The sequence below is a fragment of the Thalia democratica genome, chromosome 5, assembly GCF_965202585.1.
Source record: "Thalia democratica chromosome 5, ktThaDemo2.hap1.1, whole genome shotgun sequence".
NCBI lineage: Eukaryota > Metazoa > Chordata > Thaliacea > Salpida > Salpidae > Thalia > Thalia democratica.
In genome coordinates, this window is record NC_139169.1 from 32,498,263 (window position 1) to 32,524,389 (window position 26,127).

A 26,127-nucleotide genomic window follows, 5' to 3' on the forward strand; every position below is an offset into this window, starting at 1 on the left:
TTTATTAACATATAGATAAGTATTATGAACTTAGCTTATTGTAAAAACATATTGTATAAATAAAATGAAAAGATGAACTAAGTAAAAATAGTTAGTTTTTGGTACACGAAACTTCAAAAGGCAATCTCTATATGAACATGTTTAGAAAGTAAAATCATATTACATCTGTATAAAAACGCTTGTAATAAAAAACATATTTATTGTTCATAGATAAATTGTATTACAAAGTCGTTTATATAAGAGCTTATTAAATAAATAAAATTTTAAGTATTGTTAAGCGCTATGTGAATTCTAATTTAATAAATAAAGTGACACCAAAGAAGGTTGTAAAAAATAAATTATTAAAAAAACTTTAATCAGACAAAACACTACGTTAAAAAACTGCAAAAATCAACATGTATAAAATAAAACTGTATTGGAAAAAGTTTAAACAAAAACTAAATAAGTTGTTCAATTAGCAGTTATTTTCAAGAATGCCATTGTTTATGTACAAGAATTACAAATTAAAATTATTATCAGATAAATAAATTAAATACTGAATTTAAAGTATACATTTAACAAATGAATAAAAGTAGATTACATTTTGTAAACACAAGCTTTTTTTTAGTTTTTTTATATTTCTAATGTTACAATATCTAAATATTAGCTTTATAATTTAAATACTTAAAATAAATGAAAAACCTAAATGAAATAAATGTCTAATACGAAAATGTTTGGAAAAAATCTGAAAACCAAATAACAAAAATGCATACATAAAGTTGGATTTACAAGTATAAAAATTGCAAGTTATTAGGGCGGATGGTGTAGTTAAATGTCAAAGGATTTAATACAAGTTTAAAAATTTGTTTTAACAATTTAGTTTAAGTCTATGTGTATTTAGCATCGGAAATGTATATTATACATTCTAAGTCAAGTAAAAGTATTTTAAGTAAGATAATAATGACAACGTCTTTTGCCATTTGCTTAAGCATGTAGAAACCAATGTTTTGATACATAAAACTTTATAAAATTTTGAAAAATTAAAACTTTATTTAACCAGACCTGATAATCAGATTAGTTGGCTTATAACATATGTATTGATATTTCAAGTTGATATAGATAAGAAAACAATACTAACAAAAAAATGTTTTAAGTTACATTTAAATTACAAAAACTATTTTAAACTTTTAGCTGAATAACAATATTTTACTTTTAAAATTTTAATCAATTTTGCTCATTTCAAGTTTTGTTTCTTTGACATCATCATCTGAATCTATGAGGATTGGAAGCGCCTAAAATTGAAAAACTATTATGTGAATAAAGTTAACTTAATAAAATTAAAATATTGTGAACATAAAAATAGTTTTTCTAAACATTGTACCATACTTTACAATTTTTAAGATTAAAAAGTTTTCTGTTAAAAATGAACCGCTTGAGTAAATGTGTTGCTTTAAATTTTAACACAAACTTCGTACGCCTAACAGATACTTTAAGATAATCGAAAGCAAACAATATATGTAAACTACAGCGTCACTTTAGGACGGGGTGACACTTTAGCACGGAGTGACATTTTTGCACGTAATAATTTTAAATATTTTATAATGTTCATTTAAATGATGTTTAATTATCTAAAATAGTTAACTTAACAAACAAATAATTGTAAAAATTAGTTTCAACACTTTTAAAAATATCGTCGTAAATAAAATTATTAATTAAGTTTTTTTTATGGGATTAAAATGAAATAAGAAAGTTTTTAATCTTTATATACCTCACTTTTTCTTTAAAACTTACGCTTAAAGTTTAGCCTTATTAAAATTAAATAAAGCATTTAAAAAAAGTGTTAATAGTCCTAGAGCTTGTATTTATTGCTAGCTTTATTAAAATAGTCTTATGTCGAAAACTTTAAAGTAAAAGTATCAATATATTTTCATCTAAATTTAATTAGTAAAACAGAATAACATTTTTAATTTTTTTTTGTTTTAGTTTTAACTAAAGTTTAAACTTGTAACTCATTTAAAGCTTGTTAACTTTTAGTTTACATGTTGCATAGTTCGTTTTTATATTTTAAACAATACAGTACCTAATGTGATTTAAGCAAAGAAAAAAAAAAGCATAATAAATTTTGTGCTAAAATGTCAGTACGTGCTAAAGTGACGCCGTCCTAAAGTGACACTCTGTGCTAAATTGTCACACCGTTCTTAAGTGTCACTCTGTGCTGAAGTGACACCAGTGCTTTTTGACCCGTTCCCAAACTATATATACAGTTATTCATAATGCAATTTAACAAACATACCTGATTATACTTTATTTAATAAACAATTGTCAAATGATATTTTCACTTTAATATTGTACTAAATGTATATATATCTATAAATGATCACTGTTTTGGGGAAACAACAAACGAATCATAATAGAACCAATTATTACCTGATCAACCATAATTCGGGGGATATTTCTATAATCAATGGTTCAAATAAAGATTTTAAAGAAAGTAAAGATATCTAAATGTAAATATATTTCATATGCCTTTAAGCTAAAGTGACCGAGGTTTTGATACCATGGTCAAACGTAGGACAATAAGCTTGCAGTAATAACAAAAATAATAATGTACTAGGACAAACCTGATCAGCCATGCTTTGGGGAATATTTTCATCCAACCACTGGAGGTCCTTGTCCTGCTGTTCCGCCTGAGAGAGTTTCTCCTTCCTGTCTGACGTACCCACCTGACGCAACTTGGTCGTTTCAGCCAGTCCTGTCAAGTTGATATTAGTTTTTTTAATATTTATAACACATAAAGCCTATTATTTTTAGATTGTACTTATATTCATGATTGTAATTTTATACTTATGTGTTGGAAGCTTCATATTTATTTAGTCTCAGAAGGTACACGATTTTAAAACATTCTCTGATAATTTTAATAAATAAGTGCATTCATACCAGATGGCTTTGAGAATTAAGTTTGTGATAAAAAAAATTACTTGGAGCTTACAAAAACATAAAGCAAACTGTATGCGAGATATTATAAAGAGATAGAAAAATGCATTTGCTCCAAATTTAAAGGTTTTTGCAAGAGTAAGTTTTTTTTTCGTTGAGTTATTAGTTAAAAAAAAAGCTCTGAAAAGTACTTGAAACTCGTTTGTTGCATTCAGCTTCCCATCAAAAAGAACTTTAAATAACGAAAACGGTGATAAAAGAGTATTTTGAAAACAGTCCTGGGTGATTCATTAAAATTTTGCATTAACATGAAGATGTTTGTTAGAACGACAGTAAAGTTGCATGGCAATTTGTAAAGAAGTTTTTGTTATATAGCTTGTTTGCAAACATATCAACTATGCTACAAAGAATTGTGTCAAGTAGTTTAACATATGCATGTAGATAATTGAAACTCGTTAAAATTACATAGTAAAGTATGTTTAAATGTTAAGAATTTGTATATTTTTTGTTCTCTTCTAGAAATCTTGTGTTTTTAATTACATTTAAATAAGGTGCCTTAATAAGAAAAATTTTAAAACATTGGCCCTCTCAAAAAACATAATTTAACATATGGTTTTGCTACAGGATACTTATTCCATTACTTTAAAGCTTAAGACAAGACTCAAAACTTTACTTGTAAAAATTTCTAAAATAAAAAACTCAATATAACTTCAATGAAAGTCAAAGAGATACTAATGCACAAAAACTAAACGGTTATCAATTACGCAAAAACTTTAACTTATAGTTACGTCACAACATTACGTATAAAAACATTAGTAATATAAACTGCATTTACATTGCACTGAAGTCAGATAATTTATTTTATGCTCAGAAAAAAACAGCCAGGCAAAGAGCTTTCACAATTATTTCAAATACATAAAGAATTAAGAAGTTGTGTTATTGAACCGATCTGTTATAAATAAAAAGAAGTAAAACAGCAAACACTAATCAATGAATTGATAAACTAATTAATTGATTTAAAGTACTACGAGGTGATGTGTACTTATCATTTAATTGTAGATCAATATACTTAAAGCTATAGAAACTTTAGGTAATATAAAACTATGTAATATTGATAATTATTAAAAAACTATTTAGAATATAAACTACTTACATGCAGATTCAAAATACTCAAAAGCACAAAACTAATAATAATATTATAAGTTATTTAAAATTTTAACTAATAATTAAGTCACAACACCGTGCCCAAAAACACCACTTAAACTGCATGTACACTGCATAGTAAGTTAAATGATTAATTATTACCATCAGAAAAAACAGTCGGGTACTATAATTAAATAGATATTTTACAGTTATTTTTTATATAAGATAAATAACGAACTTATTTTTAGTACAAATGTAAGATAAAAAGGTAGCTATGTGCTGAGTATAACCTGTGGTGAAAACAAAACTCTCGCCGATCTATTGTGCGCAGTAGGAAAAAAACGGTTTGCCTGCATTTGAATTTACCTTTTACGCACAATAGATCGGCGAGAGGCTTTTTTACTGCGCACGATAATTTTTAAAATGAGTAATAAAACTTTATACTTTTAGCTTTAGCTATAAACATTTACTATTTAGATTGTGTATCTCACGATAGTAAAATGACAGTTGAAACTACAGTCTAAAACTTTAATAAAACTGTATAACTACAACAATACATACTAAAACAAAATATAACATTATATAAACTTGAAACAAAAAACTTTTTTTTGATATGATCATTAATCAAATTAAGGATTACCTTCTAAATATATTTTTATATATAACTAATGTATTTTTGCAGCAAAAACTGATAAATTAAAGCTTATATTGGAGCAAAAAAAAAGTAGAAAGAAGTTGAAAAAATATGTAGGTTAATATCTGTGAATTAGTTTATGAATATAGATTTACAAATTTGTATTATTCAGCTTTTTAATAACTTCAAAGCTAAAGTATTAATCAATAAGTATAAAAATAACTATTTGTCATCTGTATCATAAAATTAAGGAATACCTAATACAAAAGCAATCAATCATTTTAAAATGATTATTGTAACTTAACTTATTTACTAAAGAACTTAACTAATCATACTAAAAAGAGCATGAACAAGTTACTTCTGTAATTAATTACAAACAAATACATATATTCTTATGTTAAATTAAATCTGTCTTTAAGCTTATTTCGTAATTGGCACAATTTTAATTCGTAAATGAAATATATTTATAATTATCAGCTTACAAACTTCGTTAACAAAAGTTTTAATTGAACATGGATAATTAATTAATGGAACATGATAACAAACAAAACAAAATTTATCTAAAAGTAAATGACATTTGTTTCGCATAATATGAGTGAAGACAAATATAAAACTTGCAACATAACTTTCTATACCTAAGTTACAACTTTAAAAAAATAGTTGATAAGAGCAATCAAATATATCGCTGTACTAATTAATTTATACCTGCTTAATCATGTATTCTACTTATGTTTTGAAAAGTCTGTAATTGAAAACATATGTAAAAAATTAGGCGAACATTAGCGCACAACTTTTAATTTTAGTGTTACCTATGAAAGAAACCATGGAGAAATAAATCAATAAGTTTATTTTTTCCTCTCATGAATGGTGTTTCGGAAAGAAGGAAAAATGTGGGTGCAATCAGTACCACCGCATAGATAAATTAGTCATTTTAATCAGTTCAAATATAAATGTGTCCTTTAGCGACAAATAAATCAACTTAAATGAAGGCACTACAGTTGTGGTCAGTTGTGGAATGTTAAAACAAATGATAAATTGGCGTTCGTTTTAATTGATCCTTCCTTATAGAAGAGAAACTAGATAGGATGCTTTGTTAGAATATAATGTTAGCTAAAAAGCCTTAAAATTTGATATACAACTTCTCAAACAAAAAGTAATGGACTCCACATCGTAGCCACAAAAATACAAGCGTGTAAAGAAGATAAGTTTTCAAACATACAACAGTGAAAAAGGCGTTTATCCATGAGACAAAGGCATAAGAACTAGTAACATGTTTCTGCTGACACAGTACAAAAAGCTACTTGTTCAATATATAAATCTACCCAACAGTTCCCTTTGCAACACCGCAGTTAAGTAGTGATTGCAGAGATACTTACAAACGGATAACAAATATTTAGTTATGTCTGACAAAAGTATCCTGATCAGGCAGTGGAAACAGTGAAAACAGTAAACTGATTACCAAGAAAAAAAAGATCAATCTCTAACCTTTTAGTAAGACAATAAAGATAATAAAACTTGGATCTTTTTTCAAAGCTAATGTTTTACTTTCATTAGAGAAGAGACACAGTATGTGAAATTTCAAGATATTAAAATTACAAACTTAAATAAATTAATCGTTAAAATTTCTAATCAAACAGCAGATATTTTTTTAGTATACAAATCGGTACACACCTGATCCCAACATGGCTTCGTTTTCTTCATCCTCACTGTCCGAACCGTCGATCATGGGGGAGTAGGCGTATATCTGGTTGTTGATGTTGGGCCGCCACAGTATCATGATGACCAGTAGAATCATACTGAACAGAACGTGCCACAAAGCGATGTCCAACCAGATGTCAGTCCACGAATCCAAGCATTCCGCTGATCGCACGTACCTGTAAAAGAATTTAATAAAACATGTTTGCTATTTACTTTCAAACTGTGATTCTTGTTCAAAAGGAATAAAAACTGTGAATAAGAATAACAGTTTTAAAAGCTGTTTGATGTGAAACTCAGTAAGTGTATGAATTTTACAATAAATGTTTTAAATAATGAAACTTCAACTTAAATTGATTCCTTTGTTTAGCCTGTTTCAATCACATATTCAAGAAGTTAAAACTTATCCTCAACTTGAACTTATCTATTGATAAAAATAATAAAAAAGTTTATTAATTGAACTAAAACATAAAACTTATAATTTTCAAATAATTTCATGTTATAACAAAAGAAAATCTTAAGCTTCTCTAATTAAATTTAAATCTTTAACTAGCTAATTTAAACTGAGTGACTAGCAACCTTGCTTTGTAAGTAACATCATTATTTATCAAAGTTTATCAGCTTTCTTTTGTACAAAGGCAAAATTAATTCAAAACATAAGTTTGAAAGTTTATTTTAACAATTTTAGCCATTATCAAACTGGTATCTAAATATAAAATTTTAAACAAAATTTATTTGAAAAAATTATCTTTAAATACCTGAACAATCTAAAATACTTTTATATAAACTTAATTACAAGCTTTAGTTAATTAATTCCTTTATTAGTTTGTAAATATTCTAAAATATTATTTTGAATTAGAATAAACTTAAGTATAACTTGCCACATGAGCTTTATCACATTCTAACGTACAAATTTGTTTTTAATTATTATAATGTAAAAAACTCCGTCCGTATTTTTATATCAATAGTCAAACCTGTTTATTGTTTTATTTATTTTTTGAAAAAGAATCAGAGATATATTCGAAAAGCTTGTTTTATAAAAAATTTGAAATAAAAATATATTCATGTTAAATTGCAAGTGGTATTCAAATACAACAAATTCCTTCCGACAATAGAACTAATGAATTAATTTTAATTTTTTTTTCAAACCAACTTGGTATAGAATATGACTGCCAACGCAGCAAGTACAGCAACGACGATGGTGTTGAAGAAGTGCTGGTACAACTGCAACTTGACGACGTTTCTCCTCAACCTCAAAGTTTTCATCGTACCTAACAAAGACACTATAACCCACCAGCATATAATCGAGTCGACAACCGCCAATGGGATGAACATCCATATTGCTACCTGTTTTGATGGTAATAAAAATTTTTAATATAGTATTTCACAAATAAAACATGGTTTAGTATTTATTGATATTATCTTAACTAAATCAATTCTATATTTCTACCTGATTTGTTGTTGGAAAAGGTATACAACAAAGTTTTTTTTTTAGTTTGAAAAAATTAGTACATTCAATGTCTATTCTATAAAATAGAATATTTATGCATTTACAAACTTTGAAATAATTTTTATATTTTTGTAAGTTTCAAAGGTTTATATTTATTTATAATTGTCATAACGCTTCAATAAAAGCACTTAATTTTCCAAGAATAAAAAAATGTGTAAATTCAAGGACGTCGATTGGTGTAAGGCTTTAAATTTCTGACAATAAATTCTACTTATAAAAAAAATTATTAACTAAGTTAAGTATAAACAACTTAGTTATTCTGTTCTACTGACTATATTTAGACAAAACTAACTTTCTTCAACATTAAATACTTAATTGCAGCTAACTTTACTATTTTGTTCTAACGTTTTATAAAAGAATTAAGTATACAACTTAATGACTTCTGTATTTTCAACCAATTTATATTAATCTAATAACTAAATAAATCATATATAATACACCTAATTCTAATTAATCATAACACTGGATAACTATTATATCAGATAATTAACCAACTAAAGTTTGTTTTACTTTTTAAATTATTATAATCTTAATTTAAAGTAAGTTAAATTAACTAACTGCATAAAATTAGATGTTTGCTTTAAATCATATGTTACTATATTGATTATTTTTAATGCTATCAACTGCCACACTTCAAAAAACAAATATTTTTATTTTTTGACAGTAATAAATAATGAACTTTACCACACGACCATCAACTACAGAATCCGAGACAACCTACAATCGGTAACGTCCTAACTAGGACTCATCAGGCAGGCATAGTCGCGAGAAACCGCTGATGAGATCTGACTAAGCCTAATAAAGTGCACTGAAGCGACCATTCAACTACTTTGATAACAAATTCAAATTACTTAAACATACCTTGTGTTGAATTCCATCATTTTCTTCAAGATCTTGCTTCGAGAAAGATTCGACTACCGACAATGTAAAGAATAGAAGTCCCGCAGCAATTACTCTCTGCAATTGAGGCCCTAGCCTGTTTACAGTGAAATACTTTTTTAAACTAAACTAGTGTATGTAAAAATTTCATGTTCAGCTTTTGCAAAATGTTAAGTTGAAGTTATGATTGTATTCATTTGTTTATTATTATCAAGTAATTGAATATCAAGTACATTTAATGAAAAAAATATGCTAAGTTCACAGAATTTGTTCACACAACAATATAACTGAAAAACACTTACTCATGACTTACAACAAGTTTATATCAATAAAAAATTAAAATAAACTAAGACAAATAAATTTATGTTGTTCACTATAATAAACAAACCAAATAGTATAAAACCAACCTTGGCTTGACAATACCGAATCCCAATGACACCACCACAACGAGCATCCTTGACAATGTTTTCTTCAAGGATGAAAAGAATTCGGCCAGTTTCGCCGCTCCAACTAGGGAAATCCCCGTCTGTTCCACGTTGTTGTACTCGGCGTAGAACACAGCTTTCTCGATCATGCCAAGTAGGATGACTCCTCCTATCCAGAACTGAACTCTAGAAAAATTATATTAAAATATTAATTGTGTACTTTTAATCAATTTTTTTTAATTACGGCTTTTTCGATCATACTTAGTAGAATGACTGCTCCCTATCCAGATCTGAACCCTGAGTTTATGTAAAAGGGGCTTTTAGTGCAACTTGTTTAATAACTATACAAACATTACTTAATTATTGAATTGAACTTTGAACGTGAGGTTTGTTAGAACCCTGCATTCATTTTAGTTTTGTGTTAATTGAACAATACCTTTTTTATTCAGTTTATTCTAGAATTCGCTCATTGAAAGAGCTTAGAGTTGATATTAATTTCAAACCCACAGCAAAGTTTTTTTTGATCTTATGTTATTTAACGATTCTGAATGCTTTCTGCTCTCTTCATCTTCAATTGATGTACTAACTTGTATATTTTTTTAAATTTGAACTGTGTCCAATTTTAAGCTATAGACACACAAATAAATGTTTTTTATATAATTTGTTTTTAAATATATTCGCTTTTAGAACCATGTATTTAAAACTAACAGTGTTCAAGTATTTGAGGTAAACATTTTAAATACTTGCAAATGCAAATGTTACTACTGTTAACCAACAAATACTTTTGGAACAAGCACAGTTGAATTTAATAAATATTTATACTTTGTTTATTTATAACATCCATAAAGAAATACCAACTGTTATTTGGCTTCATAAAAAAATAAACATAAGTATAACAAAGAAAACAGTTATATCATGGTAAACTAAGACAACAAAACTTACGTTCAAAATTATTAAACCAAAATTAAAATAAATAAAATTAAAAATATAAACTTGACGATTTCGTTCTTATACATATACCACGTACCTGAGCAGATCCCTTTATTTAACTATCCTGTATAAAATATAGAAAAAACTCTTGTTATTTTTGTTCTTTTCAACAACAAAACGTACCTGAGCAGGTCCCTGTAGTGTTTTGCGGATAGTACGAGCCACACGAGCGCGTAGAACACGTACAATATGCACATCACCATGTAAAAATTCTTAAGTGGGTAGTCCAGTGCGGACAGGTATCCACCTGAATGTAATTATGCATTAATTTAAAAAAAGCTAAAAAAAAACATTTAATTTAAAAGAAAATTTGAATTTATACCTTAAATACTTTTATTAACGCTGTAAAACGTTCTTCTAACTTTAAATGTATTAAAGACAGTTTTACCCAGGCTTAGAAAAAAAACTTTATTCGAATGTAACAACTTTGATATAAGGCATTATTTTTTATTGTAAACACACAGAAAGTCATTTATAGATGCATTTAAACATTAATAAAACTTTATGGCCAAACTAAATATCTTTTAAACTTTAATATTTTAATTTATTTACTCTCTGCAAATGATTTTAATAATTAGGGAAACCTATGAATATAGGCATTTAGTTGAATTTTCATTTTTAAATATATTCACAAACATATTTTAAAATTATAAAAATATGTACAAACTACCAACCTGAAATTGGGTTCTTCAGCTCAACAGTCAGTAGCACTGTTACGTTGGGGTCGCTCTGTTGTGACGTTTTACGCCACGTCATCATGTGGTAGAAGGCTTCCATGGGAACCGTTGCCACCTGGTTCTTCGAGTTCTGTTGCTATGGAAAATATTGTTAAGTTTTAATGGAGTAATTTCTAAATGCATTAACATATTTTTGCTGACTTGTTCTCTTACTTTTAAATCGTAGGCTTTTAGTTAACTAGTTTAAGTATTGAAATTAAATATTTGAGAAGAAAGCTTCATGCTGATGTAGGTCAAAAAAAATTAAAGTTTATTTATTAAACTTATGAAATTAAATTAAAGTCAAGCAATTATTTTCAAAGTAGTCTGTGGCGTTAAAAGCGCTCCTAGCTTAATTGTTTTTTAATTTACTGTATAACATATGCTAAACTGAAGAGTAGTACATATTAGCCTTTTTTTTGTAATTGTTTGTTTAATAAGTGAGTGAATAGAACCCGAACGAAATACTCAAGCAAATTTTTATGTAAAAGCATACTAAAGTATAAAGAAAAACTTCATGACCACATGTAAAATAGGTTTAATTAATATATTTATTTTAATTGCAGTAATATTTGTTACTTATACTGTATTTGAAATGATTAGAATATAAATTGATAAGATACGGCAGTTTCTATAAAAATTACAAGTAATTTCAAGTAAAAATTACAATAGTTGCCATATATTATAGATATTTTATAAATTAACTAAAAACTGACTAACAATATAATGTATTAATTTTTTATCATTCTTTTTTTTACAGATAAACTTTATTCATTTTGAAACTTTTATCAAAACTTAAATTTAAAAAAATAATTGACTAAATACATTATAACAAATTAATTTGAAAAGCGCGTTAAATTATTCCTATTAATGTTATTCTTATTCGTAATCAACAACTATATTAGGTTGTTAAAAAACTATTTAAAATAGATTTATAACCTAATTGGTTGTATATACTTGAATTACAAACAGTTATTAATATATTTATAAAGTTTAATATAGCTTATGTCAAAGACTATTTTTACTTATTTTTTTTATTTTTTTAAATGTTTAGATAATGAACATTTTTTTAGTTTTAAAATACAATTACTATGCTTATTTGATTTATACATACGCTTTCACACAAAATTTATGAAAATTTTACTTTATTTCCTAAAAGCAAAACTTTGTACTTTAAATGCAGATATCTTCATTATTTATTTATACTATAAAAAATAAAACTACCTTACTATTGAATTTTTTAAATATATTTTATGAAAATACACTTATACAATTTTCCAATGCAAAACAAACAAAGGCAATTTTAACAACGGAAATGCTTGCATTTAATTTATGACTAATAAAAATAAAAAGGAACGAAAGATTTCTGGTGTGAAAATTTTCATATTTTTACAACGTGTAAACTGTTAAAATTAGCATATGTCGATTCACTGTTTATAAATTATAAGCTAAATTTTGAATGGCAAAACTTATACTAAAACTAGTCGGGAGCATTTTTATAATAGTAAAGGCATTATATTTGCTTAGATTTTGTTATAAAGCAGTGTATAAACAGTTTCACAAAAATTTGAACTTTTTAAAACTTAAAAAATATATAATAAAACACAATTTAAAAAAATACCTTCCACAAGTAAATATTAAGGCCATAGGGGGGGGGGGTAAACCATGTTTTTTACAAGTTGATCTTATTTTATAGAGTTTTTTCTAGGCTTCAAGATGCTTTTTATCGTTTTAAAAAATTCGAATTATTTTTTGAGATATGACCAGTCAAAGTCGGGCCGCATGATAAGTTCCTTATGGGAAGGGAAAACTAAAACAGCAAAAAAAGACCATTTTATTTAAAATCTATCTCCTACATTTTTCAAGCAATCTTCTTCAAACTTTCACAATCTAATCTTTATACAATAACAAAATATGTTACTTTGGAATTTAAAAAAAAATTTGTAAAAAATTTTTTTTTTTTTTTTTTAAAACACTTTTTTTTTAATTTTTGTGATAAAATTTTTATTTTTTTAAATTACTAAAATTCTAAAGTAACATTTTTTTCTTTTTATCATAAGGAACGTTTCCTGAAAATTTGAAGAAGATTGCTTGAAAAATGAAGAAGAAGATAGATTTTTAGTGAATTTTATAATTTCCGAGAAAATTGACCCAAAAAAATTGCGGTCTATACGTTTATATAGGAAAATTTTTATAAAAAATTAAATATCTCGAAAGTTAAATGATATTTTTGAATTCTATAAAAACTAGCTTGTAGTTTGTACTCAAAGCTTTCATATAAAAGCCAAAGTTAATTTTTGTAAAAAAAAATGTTGGACCCCCCCTATGGCCTTAAATACTTGATTATTGGAGTAGGTAGTAATGAACTTTTTTAGAATTTAACAAAAAATAAATTTAACTAGATATAAACAAAAGTAATCCATGTCTTTCTAGTTATTAAGATTACAAAAGTAATAAATATATATAAAAATAGATAATTCTCAGTAACTCTGAAATATTAGAATAGCCGCACACTCACATTTTATCTTAATAATAAGAACTATTTGTTAACCAAAACAAAAGTACATACAATTTCAATTCATACTAGTGAAGGATTATTTTTTATTTGTGCTTGATTTTTATTTTAGTTTTTAAAAAAACAAGTATTTATTGATAATAAAACTAAAACAACTGAAAGACGTATATACATAATAAAGACATAAGTATAAATAATACCAATTAGTAAATGTATCTCTTTCTATGCTTATTTATCCAAGTTTAATCAACTTAAATTTCTTGGAGTATACATGGAAAGTATTCTCTACAAAAAAAAAGCTTAAAAACATACAAACCTTATGAGTTATACCATTATCAAAATGTGAATTATAAACATCAGATATTTTTTTTTAAATATGAATAATTTTATTCATAAAAAAACACTTTGGCAAGTAATTAAAAACTGTTAAATATTTTAAAAACATAAGTACAACTTATAACATCTAAATACATATAACTTATTATTACAACAACTCACAGATGGCTGGGCATCAACAGGAGCATTATCTGCGACTTTCTCCTCACTAACATCAGAAGCAACTTCCGAAACTTCCTCCTTGGGATCTTCAGCCACTTTCTCCTCACCAGCGGGTTCCTGCCTCCTCCTCCTTTCCTTCTTGCTTTCCTCGGTGGTCACCGAAGCGTCCTCGTTGTTGGCCCCCGTCTTGTACCAGTTCTTCACAGTGTCGACGTGCGTCACTTTCTTCCCGCAGCTCACCACTATCGGGTCGGCGTCGTTGTTTCTGTTGTGGAAGATTCGATGTAAACATGTATTTTTGTGTTTATGAGGTTATTATATTATACTTTATTACATACTTATTTATATTTAGGCGACAGTTTCGTATATGAAATGTAACATTCCATATACTCTTCAGTAAAGCTAAAACGTTTAACAGAAACTCTAAACTTGAAAATTTTACAAGTCTAGTGACGCAGTAATAATGAAGGTTTTCTATCATCTTATGATAACTATAACTTGCACTAACTATAACTACACGGATCCTACCAGCAAATGCAATTATTTTTCAAAGCTTTAAAATATCTAACTGATTAATTTAATGTTTGAGAAAACTTCAACTCACTCAAATGCTAATGAAAAGTATATTTAAAAATTGTTTAAATTTTCAGGGTTTTTTTTTTCAAATTTTCTCAAATTCCAGGTTTTTTAGCCTAAACTGTCAAATTCAAATTCCAGTTTTCCAAGTTTTTTGGCAACCCTGACATTATGTATTGAACACACTTTTCTGTTAAGTTTACTTGTGAATCAAACAATACATGATTAGTGGTGTATATTTGAATACAATATTCACCTGTTAACGCAATTGGAAGCGTACACCCCTTCGACGTCTAGTGGGTAGGAAACCCATGGTTTTGCCATCAAGATGCTCTCTTCACCCGATTCTCCGTAATCAATCATGCATTTCAGTCCCTGTGCGATTTAGTTTGTAAGGTTTTTTTTTCAGTTGAGCATGTTTACTTGTTGGAAATAAAGTATACATATATAACTATAAATAAAAGTCTATATAAACAAACTGAAGATCTGTTTTGTTTAACAGAATAGTGAAAAATTGTATTTGAAAACTTAGTGTTTTATTAATATACATAAGTATATATATCTATTTAATTATTAGTTAGTAGACTAAACTAACTGTTGTCATGACAAAATCATTTGTAAAGGTTTTACGTAATATAAAAGAATTTAAAGTTAATTTAAACGCAATTATACAATATTTACAGAGGGCAAGGGAATAATAATCAATTTATACCTAGACATAGCATGCTAGTGATTTAATAAGCAAACTAATAAAATTGAAAATTGCAACAGAACTTGATTTATCAACATCAGTCATAACTTATTATTAAAAAGTTTTAATTTTAATTGCATAATATTTTTTCTGAAGGTTAAACAAAACTTAATTTGAAACATTTAAAATATAAATGCATAGTTTAAGAAATTTACTTTTGAGTAGAAACAAAACATAGCTTGAAAATATAAAGTTACTGTTTATCAAATATTTCTTATAAATAAATTTATTCATTCAGTGCAGGTCACGCACAAAAGCAAGCAATTGAAAACTTTTTGTTTAAAAAAATTGTATAAAGTTTCAAGTTACTTAAGTCAAAATTTCTGCATAAAAAAAAAAACATTTTTATTAGGAAGCTCATTTCTAAGCCATAAAAACCTAAAATACTACAAGTATATTAAAACTTGACTACAACTGATTTAAATAGACACCCTAAAAATATTAAGATAAAAAGTTATTTAGCGTATCATTAGTTATATTAAACAATCAAAAGTCATATAACAATAAATTTGTTTTAATTTTCTTTTAATCAATATAATAAAACAAGTTGAATACAAACTAAGAGTTATATGTAAATATTAACTAATTCAAGGACTATATATACTGCTAACTTAATTTTAATAATACACCAGCTTAAACAGATTTAGTTTATCAATTAACTTTAGTAAAAAAAAAAAACCTTAATGATTTACTGTTTACTTCGGTAATTGCAATAGTTTAAAATAGTCTACAAACAAATTACAAAAAGAAAAATCATGATATAACAAACTTAGAAAATAATTATTTAATTATAATCAACTTAACACTCTAATGAAAATACAATTGCATACTTTCAAGTATATCAACAATAAAACTAATTAAAGGTCTAATTCTTATTTTACAAACAATGACTGATTATCAACCTGCATAGTCCAGCAAACATCCACACTCGAGCCTTCGGTGCAAGTTTCACCGTCAATTGTTCTAACTGTGATGTAAACAGTGGAGTTTTTGTACAATCCTGTTGATATCACCTGTTATATTAATGATTTTATTGTGGAAAAACTTTTACAAAATTGTTCGGCTATTCATGTTGAACTTCTTTTTATGAAACAAAACAGTGGAAATGTTTAAATATCATAAAAATTTTTTTTATTTATCACAAAATTTAAGAATTGTGTAAAAGTTGACTAAATTAGTTTTAAATTATTTATACATTTTTATTACAACTAATATTTTATTTAATTTGTTTAATAATTATTAAACTGGTATGCACAATTTAATGATAGTTTTGATAAAACTAAAAAAAAAAACATTTTTCTTGATAAAAAGCTATACTTATAAAGCCTATTTAGAATAAACTGTATAAAACATTGTGGACAAATTTTAGTTATTTTGCACAATAAAGACAATCTATACGTTTTTATACACAGTTTTATATTGTCACAAATTTTGTTTTAAGGATATTTTTTAATTTTACTGACTATGAAAAATTCAATTATATCAAAAAAAAATATTTGATACAATGCAGTTACCAAAATGTTGGAAAGTTAACATTAAAAACTTACAAAATACATAAAACCTGAAAACCGAAAGTTGTATTTAAATTTTTTGTATTCAAATATGCACCTATAAAGTTTAAATAACTTAAAACCAACGATGCACGTTATGCAAAGTGTAACAATACACTTCCAAACACTTATACAGTAACTTACTGGATGTGATGTAGGTTTATCCTGAGTCAGTTCGAACTCGTACTTGCCAGGTCTCGGCTTCGAAGACTGCATGACTCCATGGGCGAAAGTGCATAAACATGCGGTTAATATTAAAAACTTCAACTCCATATGACAATGTATGGGCTTTGTTATAAATCTAAAAAATCAAATATAAAACAGCTTCTATTGAACCTTTACATACAGTTTGTTTGAAATTTCCTAACATTAGACACAAAACGTTATACCTCTCGCTAACAACATCTAATCATTACTCTGAAAAAGACATTTGAGAATGTGCACAATAATAATGAATAACATTTACAATTAACACTTAAAAGTTTTTAATATCTACTAACTAAACTTGCAACATAACAAAAAAAAAGTTTTCTAGTTGATGTCGAAATATTTACCTATAAAAACATGTTTTAATTTTTGTAAAAAGCAGCTATAACAATAAGAATGTAAAGTAAAGAGAATTATCTAAGAAAACTGCACTAAAATATTTAAATAAATACATGTTCAATAATCAAACACTTTTAGAAACAACTAATGGCATTTAAGCTTGAAGAACAAATATCATACAGCTTAACATTTCAAACAATAAAGCATAGTCTTAACATTTTATAGTTGGTTTACATACATGTATAAAAACAATAGATCTATTTATTTCATAAACGCTTTTAACAACTGATAAATACACTAAATTTATACTATTTAAAAATTGATGTTAAGTATAAAAAATATTCTTGTAAGCATTTACAACTTTAAATACCACTAAACCTACTGCATACCATTCAACATCCTTTTTTCTACAAAAATTAATAAAGTTTGTGAGTATTTTAATTCAAAAAATCAGCATTTGTACTGCGAAAACGCCATCAGTTTGTTCTGGTGCTCGGGCTTCAAGCTCAAACTGTCCAACTGCTTCTTGAATGAAATTACCACCCTGTACACCGAAGCCACGCATTCAGCCCTCATACTTTGCTGGTGCCTCGTGACTTCAACTGTACCAGAGTGCTTCAAGCTCTTATCTAACACAGTGAGCGTTTCGAACAAACTGTTCAGGATGTCTGGGAGTCTCTGCTGCACCAACCCGTACTTGTCTTCTTGTATTGAAAAACTGGCTAATGTTGACAGGATTCTCATCGAGTGTTTGACCAGTTCGTGGTCGCTGTAGCAGTTTAAGAAGTGGGTGTTTGGGTTTTCAGTGATGAACAATTTGACTGGTGACAAGGACTTGAGCCAGTCGACCAGTCTGGCGATTTGTTTGTCAACGAAACTGCTGGTGGGCTTGGGTTTGGTGGAAGCCTTTATTTCGCTGTCAGTTACGAAAGGACTGCCTGAAATTTTGTACCAAGTTGGAATTGAAATATTCATTTATTAAAAAGTTTAACAATTGTAAACATATCTAAATATGTTTACAATCTTTTAAATTTGTTTAACAACATTAATAACAACCTTTACTTTCAGATAAACTTTGCAAGATGCTTTAATTTACATTTAAATCAAATATGAAAACAAAACAAAGTTTTGTTCAGATCAACTAAATAATAAACTGTTTAAGCTTTAAATTTCAAAATATCAACCTGAAATTTCGTTGATGTGCTTGTTGGTGGTCCACAGCCTTGGGGAAGTGACTTCACTTTTCATTTCGGTTTTGGTCGGCGTTTCCCTCCTGTTCAGGTTGATCGCCCTCTTCCTCAAAATGGGCGAAATTGCTGAAGTCACAACTGGCTCTTCATCGACAACCTTTACAGCAACATTTGTTAATTATAGAATATTAAAAAATCCTAATAAAAATAGATTCTACAATTTTGTTTCAAAATGATTTTAAATAAGTAGTTCTAAATTAAATTCAAAAATTACAATTACACTCCTAATATTAAAACCATAAATATAGTAATAGTTTCGGACATTATAAATTATGTGATTACAAAGTATCAAGTAAAAATCTATTGAAAAACTAGTACTTCCTACTTAAACAAACAGTTTAACAACATAAATAAATCAAATTATTGGTTACAACTTTTTAATAAAAGTTTACAAAAACGGTTTTTCAATACTGCCATCTTATTTTGTGATTTATAAACAAAATGTGTCTAGCAACTAGAGTATACTTGAAATACAAAGTGCTAACACTAAAATGCACTTTGTTAAAATTTTTTATAACACTTAAAACTTAATGAAAACTATTAATTCAGAAAAAAAAACAAAGAAATATAAATAACATACTTAAATTTAAACCAACTACAAAACATTTAAAAAAAAGTGTAAAAATACATTGTTGTGATAAAACTCTCTTAAAAGAAAAATTATTATATAATGTTTCAGCATAATATTTAAGGCCATGGGGCGGGGGGGTAAACAATGTTTTTTACAAGTTAATCTTATTTTATAGATTTTTTTTTAAGTTTCAGGATGCTTTTTATCGTTTTAAAAAATTCGAATTATTTTTTGAGATATGACCAGTTAAAGTCCGGCCGCATAATAGGTTCCCTATGGTAAGGGAAAACTAAAACAGCAAAAAAAAAGACTACTTCATTCAAAATCTATCTCCTCCTACATTTTTCAAGCAATCTTCTTCAAATTTTCACAGTCTAATCTTTAAACAATAAAAAAAAAACGTTACTTGGGAATTAATTTTTTTTTTTTGTAAAAATATTTATTTTTTGAAAAAAAAAACTTTTTTTTTTAATTTTTGTAATAAAATATTTGTTTTTTTAAATTACTAAAATTTTTAAATAACGTTTTTTACTTTTATTGTAAGGAACGTTTCCTGAAAATTTGAAGAAGATTGCTTGAAAAATGAAGGAGGAGATAGATTTTTAGTGAATTTTAAAATTTCCAAGAAAATTGACCCTGAAAAATTTGCGGTCCATACGTTTATATTGAAAAATTTTTACAAAAATTAAATATCTCAAAATTTAAATGATATTTTTGAATTCTATAAAAACTGGCTTGTAGTTTGTACTTAAAGCTTTAATATAAAAGCCAAAGTTAATTTTTGTAAAAAAATGTTGGACCCCCCCATATGGCCTTAATATAAAATTATGTTAGTGATGAAAATAACTAACAAAATAACAAACCAATCAACAACTACCTTTTTCTCTTTTGGTTTCTTGAACATGCTGCCGCTTGCAATCTGGCTGCAGCACTCTCCAATCACTTTGTTGAAATTTTTCATGTGACCCAGGCACTCCTCAGCCACCACCTTAAAAGCTCCCTGGTTGGGGGAATCCCCTTCGAATATCTGCTTCCTGCATTGCTGACTGTTGGCCACCATTTGGGAGAGGGAGGAAAAGGCAATTTGTTGAATAAGTTTTGGATTTTTCTTGCCCATGTTGGAAGTAACCAACATTTTCAGTTTATCGTCAAAAGCTGTCTGTATCTGAAACTTGTGGTTCCTTGACATTGAAAAGTTCACAAGCAGCTTGACTGTTTTGCTAGTGAAAATGTATAGGGACCCTCCCACTGCTAATGCCCACAAGAGGGTCAAAAGCTGAAGGGGTTTCCATATTGACAGGGCTGGTTGGTACTGGTCAGGGAGCATTAGGAGAGATTGGGTCACCAGCTTGAAAAAGTGCTGACCTACAAAGTAGTATGACAGCAAGAAGCAGAACAAAAAGTTGTAGTTTTCCTTGAAGCTGTCAAAAAAGAGACTTTTTAGTTTGTGCTTAATCCTCTGAATGAAAGCAGATTGTGACATCATCAAAGGTTTTGATGGACCACATACCTGGCTTGTCACTGACATGAAGAAGCCAAGGATGAAGCCGTAAGACAGCCCAATGATGTGCTTCTCATTCAAGCTCCAACCACCTTCAAGGAAAAGTGAGGAGTATGAGCTGTTGGAGAAAGTAAATGTAAGAAACATGAAGGAGCTTCCAAGCAGCGCTTCAAGCAGACTTTTGTTTATGTTTTCATATTTAAAAGCTTCAGAAATGCACCCCAGCAAAGTCGTTTTCCTTTTTTTGCCAGGATTTTGAGCAAACAAGTGGTAAAGCGACATCAGGACGGCATGCAATGAAAAGAACAAGGACACTACGATGAAGCGGGCTGAAAACACTGATGCTAACGAGCCAAACACGTGCACTAGGGGGTTGAGGGTGTCAATTTTCCACAGAAAAAGAAGCATAAATGACACTGCAAACCCACTCAATGCAGACCAGAAAGCGGAGCTGACAAACCTCCATTTCAGCACCTCGTTGAACATCCAGTGCTTGTTCAAGTTTGTCATTTTATTAAAAACTGTAAAAAGAAATAAAAATTTATTTGATGAATGAAATTATTATAATATTTATTGATTCAGTGTCTTAGCTACTTTTAGTCACAAAAACTCACAGGTTTAAACACTTTATATGATAAGAAATCGAATAAAAAGTAAAAACTAAGTTTTAAAAAATTTAATATTGTACAATCTAAATCTTTACTTTATATTTATTGTTATTTAATTTGGTTTCATTTATAAAAAAATATATTATTGAACATTATTATTGCACATGATAAGAAGTTATACAATTTTGTAGATAAAAATTAAGCAATTTTTACTAATGAAGCAATATAGATATTTTAGAGCAGTGCTTCAAAATACTTTCTGCACACAGGGGCGCACCACAACAATGAGAAACTAAAAATAATATTTTGTTAAGACCATTGGGAATGAAATTTATAACTAATAACAGTGGAAATTAAAAATTGCTCTTATAAACTTGTAAACTTAAAGTATATAAGATGTTTTTTTTATAAATAAGAGAAATCGTTTTACTTTTAAAATAAGGCGCGCTTTGTAAAAAATTTTTAATACAAACAGAAAATGAAATTTTATAAGGCTAATTTTTTTGGAAGTTTGATAATTTCACTAAAATTTTATCTCCTCTAATAGTTCATTTTCAAATTTATATTAGTATTTTAAGGTATATTTTTTTTAATAGTACATAGAATTTAAAGGAAGCAAATATTTGAAAAAATAGAGAATACAACCAAAATTAAACAAAATATTTTTTATTTAATGGTATTTATAGTTGGAAATTAAAAGTTCCCTTTCCTACAAGTTGTTCTTAATTCTACTAGTTCATCCTAATATAAAACAAGGTGAACGTGGTTAGCTGAGTTTTTCTAAAATTATAAAACAGCCAAAGTTATCTTGAGAGAGTGACAACCCTGATTTTCTATTTAAATTAACTTTACTGACAAAGATATAAAACTTTGCATTTGGAGTTTTGCATACAGCTTGAACAATAAAATTTCAATTATTCAAGTAAACTGAGATTGCCAAATGAAACAATTGCACTATACTTTAATTCTTATTAGGAAAATTAATATAATAATTACTTATTTATGTCTCTCAGTATTTAATTTAGTAGTTGAAGTAAAAAATTTACTCTGAGTTAAAGTAAAATATAAAAATTTTTCATTGGTAAATTTTATTATATTCTTTTAAGAATGAAATATTTTGAATACTACACGACTCCCTCTTGTACATAGTTAATTTTTTTTTTATAATTTGACTTATTTTGTTGGTAACATATTTAACAAGGTTTTAATGAAACGAAACTAAAAAATACAGTTGCTTAAAGCCAGTAATAAAAAGTTTTAATATGTTAAATGTTTTTCACAGACTTATTGTTTAACTTTTTTTTTCTGTTAAATGACACACTTTTGTGTTATAAAAATAAGCAATTTTTTAAAATTTTGTCTATCTATTCCTACTTTCAAAAAAATTGGAAAAATTAAACAAAATAAGTCAATCTAATCTGTGTTTATTGTAAAAATTAAATATCATTTTAATAACTTCTAAAACTATTGCAATAAAAAATATATTTTCATGTAAGTTTACTTAAAATAAATTCACTTGCTAAAATTAGATTAAAATAATAAAGGTTTTCATTTTAGGATTTAAAAATGATCAATTATTTGCATAACCTGAAGAATTGAATTAAAATTTTTAAATTATAATTTTTTTACTATGGTAATTGAATTAAAATAAAACTTAATGTGAAAACAGAATTAAAAATATAAAATTGGCTTAATATGTTAACTAAATGCTTGTATCAACTAAATTTACCCAGCTCTACAATGTTTTCAAAAACACAAAATTTATCAAAAAATTAGGTTAACAGAAATCAATTTAGTGATTACATTTTTTATATATTGTACTTAATTTGTATAAACATACTTAAAAATTTTTTAACAGTTTGGAATTTTAAGTGTACCTTGTCATAATTTACAATTTTTAAGAATTTTTTTTTTTTTCATTATTGTAACATTGTTTTTTAACAACATTGCATGCTAATCAGGTATTACTTTCAAATCCAATGAAAACAGTTTTTCAGTATTTAAACTTTTTTGTTGTCAAATATCAGCAATTTGATATAAAATAAAGGTTCCTGAAATGCAAAAAATTAGGACTTAATTATATATTAGTTTTTTTCTTCTCTTAAACATTTTAAGGGCATAGGTTGGTTCCAACACTTTTTTATATAAAAATTAATTTTAGCTTATATATGAAAGCTTTAAATACAAACTACAAGCCAGTTTTTATAGAATTCAAAAATAGAAATTAACTTTTGAGATATTTTACTTTTTATAAAAAGTTTCCAATACAAACGTATGGATTCCAAAGTAATGTTTTTTTGTTATTGTATAAAGATTAGACTGTGAAAGTTTGAAGAAGATTGCTTGAAAAATGTAGGAGACAGATTTAAATAAAATACTCTTTTTTCGCTGTTTTAGTATTACCTCTCCATAGGGAACCTATTATGCGGCCCGACTTTGACTAGTCATATCACAAAAAATAATTCAAATTTTTTGAAACGATAAAAAGCATCTTGAAGCTTAGAAAAAAACTCTATAAAATAAGATCAACTTGTAAAAAATATGGCTTACCCCCCGATGGCCTTAACCTGTTTTTTTTTCAATATACCAATTACTGAAATTTCTAAATTATTTTTGATAAGTTATTGTTCATTTCTTTACTTAAATTGTAATCTAAGACGTTTTAATTTAAGTCCATCAGTATATTTTCAATTTTCATTTCATTCTGAAAACCTCAGGTTTCTAGCTAACAAAGTAATAAATTGGATTGATTTTTAGATAATCTTTAACTTACAAATAAAATTAAAAGATAAGTTGAACACAATATATTTTTTAAGGTTGTTTATTCATAAAATATTAAACAAAGGATATACTCTTTTTGTTTGTACCTTTTGTTTTCATATATCAACTATCGTTTCTGTGAAAATTGCTGGACTTTCCATTTGCTTAAACACTAAATCGAAATATGTTTAATAAATAAGCTAATTTGTGGCCAATAAAACTAAAGCTCAACTTTAGCTTGCAGTATTTTTATAACATGACAAATATAAAAATAACAAATAAAAAGATTAAGACAATGTTACCACTCTTTGAGGCAATAAAGACAACCTTGGTGAGCAAATCATAGAAAGACCTAATCAGCCTGAGTTGATAGTTAAATTGAAAACTATAAGTTATGTTTATACATCAAAAAAGCTATTAACCAACCTTGAAAACTTAAAAAAAAACTTAAAATAGTATTGTAATAAAATTATCATAAAAAACTAAGTTACAAAAACTAGTCATGAGATTTATAAGAAATATAAAAACAAGCTTAAGTATTTTTTTAATTCAAAGTAGCCTGAGTTGAATTGTGTTTTTCCTTAAATTCCAACCCAGCCAGAGTAGCTTGAGTGAATGGCAACCTTGTTAAGGGTATGGGCAAGATGTATAATACTCTTTTTCGCATCGTTCTATTTTTTCAATGATAACTAAGCTGCAGATTATTTTGATTAAGGCCATAGGGGGGGGGGGGGGGGGTAGAAGCCATTTTTTGACCAAAAATAACATATAGACTTATATTATAGTAAATTTCATAATCTTTCAGATGCTTTTTTTAGATTTTAAAAATATTAAGTAGCTTTTTTTTTATGACCGGTTATATAAAGGGTTGTCTTTATAAAGGGTATATAAAGGGTAACTTTAAAGCCGTTTTTCTCAAGTTTTTAAAAACGGCTTTAAAATCTATCTTCTCCTTCATTTTTCAAGCAATCTTCTTCAAATTTTCAGGAAATGTTCCTTACATTATGAGAAAAAAACTTTATTTGTGAATTTTAATAATTTAAAAAAATAAAAATTTTATGACAAAAATTAAAAAAAAAAAGTGATTTTTTATCAAAAAAAATTTTTTTTTTTCAAAAAAAAGGTATTTTTACTTGAAATTTTTTAAAGTCACAAATAACGTTTTTTTGTTATTGTATTAAGAATAGACTGTAAAAGTTTGAAGAAGACTGCTTAAAAAATGAAGGAGGAGATAGATTTTGAATGCATTAGTCTTTTTTCGCCGTTTTAGTTTTTCCTTCCCCATAAGGAACCTGTTATGCGGCCCAACTTTGGCCGGTCATATCTCAAAAACTAATTCGAATTTTTAAAAACGGTAAAAAGCAACTTGTAGCTTAGTAAAAACTCTATAAAATAAGATCAACTTGTAAAAAACATGGCCTACCCCCCCCCTATGGCCTTAACATTTAATAATTTAAGTAACATTTAAGTTTTAAGATATCTAAATTAAATGTAAGGCCATTGGGGTTCCAAAATAGACATTAGACTTTATATGAAAACTATTATTTTATATTATAAAACACTTTTATTTAGATAAAAAAACAAAAATCAACATTTGAGACATTGTCAGTTGTGTAAAAAGTTTCTAATACAAATGCATAAAGAAAAATCTTTTCATTGTGATTTTTTTTGAAATTTTGAAACATTCATTAAAAATCTATCTTTTTTTTCATTTTTTGGACAATTTACATTAAATTTTCAGTAAATTTTCTTTACATTAATTAAAAAACATTTATTGTAGAATTTTATAAAAATTAAATTTTAGAATATAATGGCAAAAACAAACAAAAAATTATCAATTATTTTTTGTTTTATAACTACTCAAATATATCTTACAACAAAAATGTATATTATCTAGTTGAGATTAAACTGAAAAAACTTCAGAAAGGATTCTTGAAAACTGTAGGAAAAGATAGATTTTTAAAGAACTTTTTTTGCGTTTTTACTTTCTTTCCATAAGGAGCCATTTAAAATCTTTGACTTTGTACCTTCATATCTCTAAAACTATTTTGATTTTTACAAAACAGTAAAAAGCAACTGATAGCTAAATTAACAAA

At 26.8% G+C, this 26,127-nt stretch overlaps 2 protein-coding genes across 2 annotated transcripts; both read right to left on the reverse strand.

Annotated features, from left to right (window-relative positions):
• Positions 1-424: 424 nt before the first annotated feature.
• On the reverse strand, positions 425-17,091 carry LOC145837131 (transmembrane protein 87A-like). The gene is made up of 12 exons (XM_082944898.1): positions 16,940-17,091; positions 16,148-16,258; positions 14,751-14,869; positions 13,919-14,183; positions 10,864-11,002; positions 10,313-10,436; positions 9,182-9,385; positions 8,757-8,871; positions 7,539-7,732; positions 6,362-6,564; positions 2,601-2,731; positions 425-1,271 (listed from the first exon to the last, which is right to left on the reverse strand). The coding sequence occupies exons 1-12, from the start codon at positions 17,066-17,068 to the stop codon at positions 1,200-1,202; spliced, it is 1,806 nt and encodes a 601-aa protein (XP_082801024.1). The 5' UTR covers positions 17,069-17,091; the 3' UTR covers positions 425-1,199.
• Positions 17,092-17,496: 405 nt separating this feature from the next.
• LOC145836417 (nucleoporin NDC1-like) lies at positions 17,497-21,173 on the reverse strand. The gene is made up of 3 exons (XM_082944218.1): positions 20,040-21,173; positions 18,526-18,688; positions 17,497-18,279 (listed from the first exon to the last, which is right to left on the reverse strand). Exons 1-3 carry the CDS (start codon positions 21,171-21,173, stop codon positions 17,792-17,794), a joined length of 1,785 nt encoding a protein of 594 aa, XP_082800344.1. The 3' UTR covers positions 17,497-17,791.
• Positions 21,174-26,127: the final 4,954 nt, after the last annotated feature.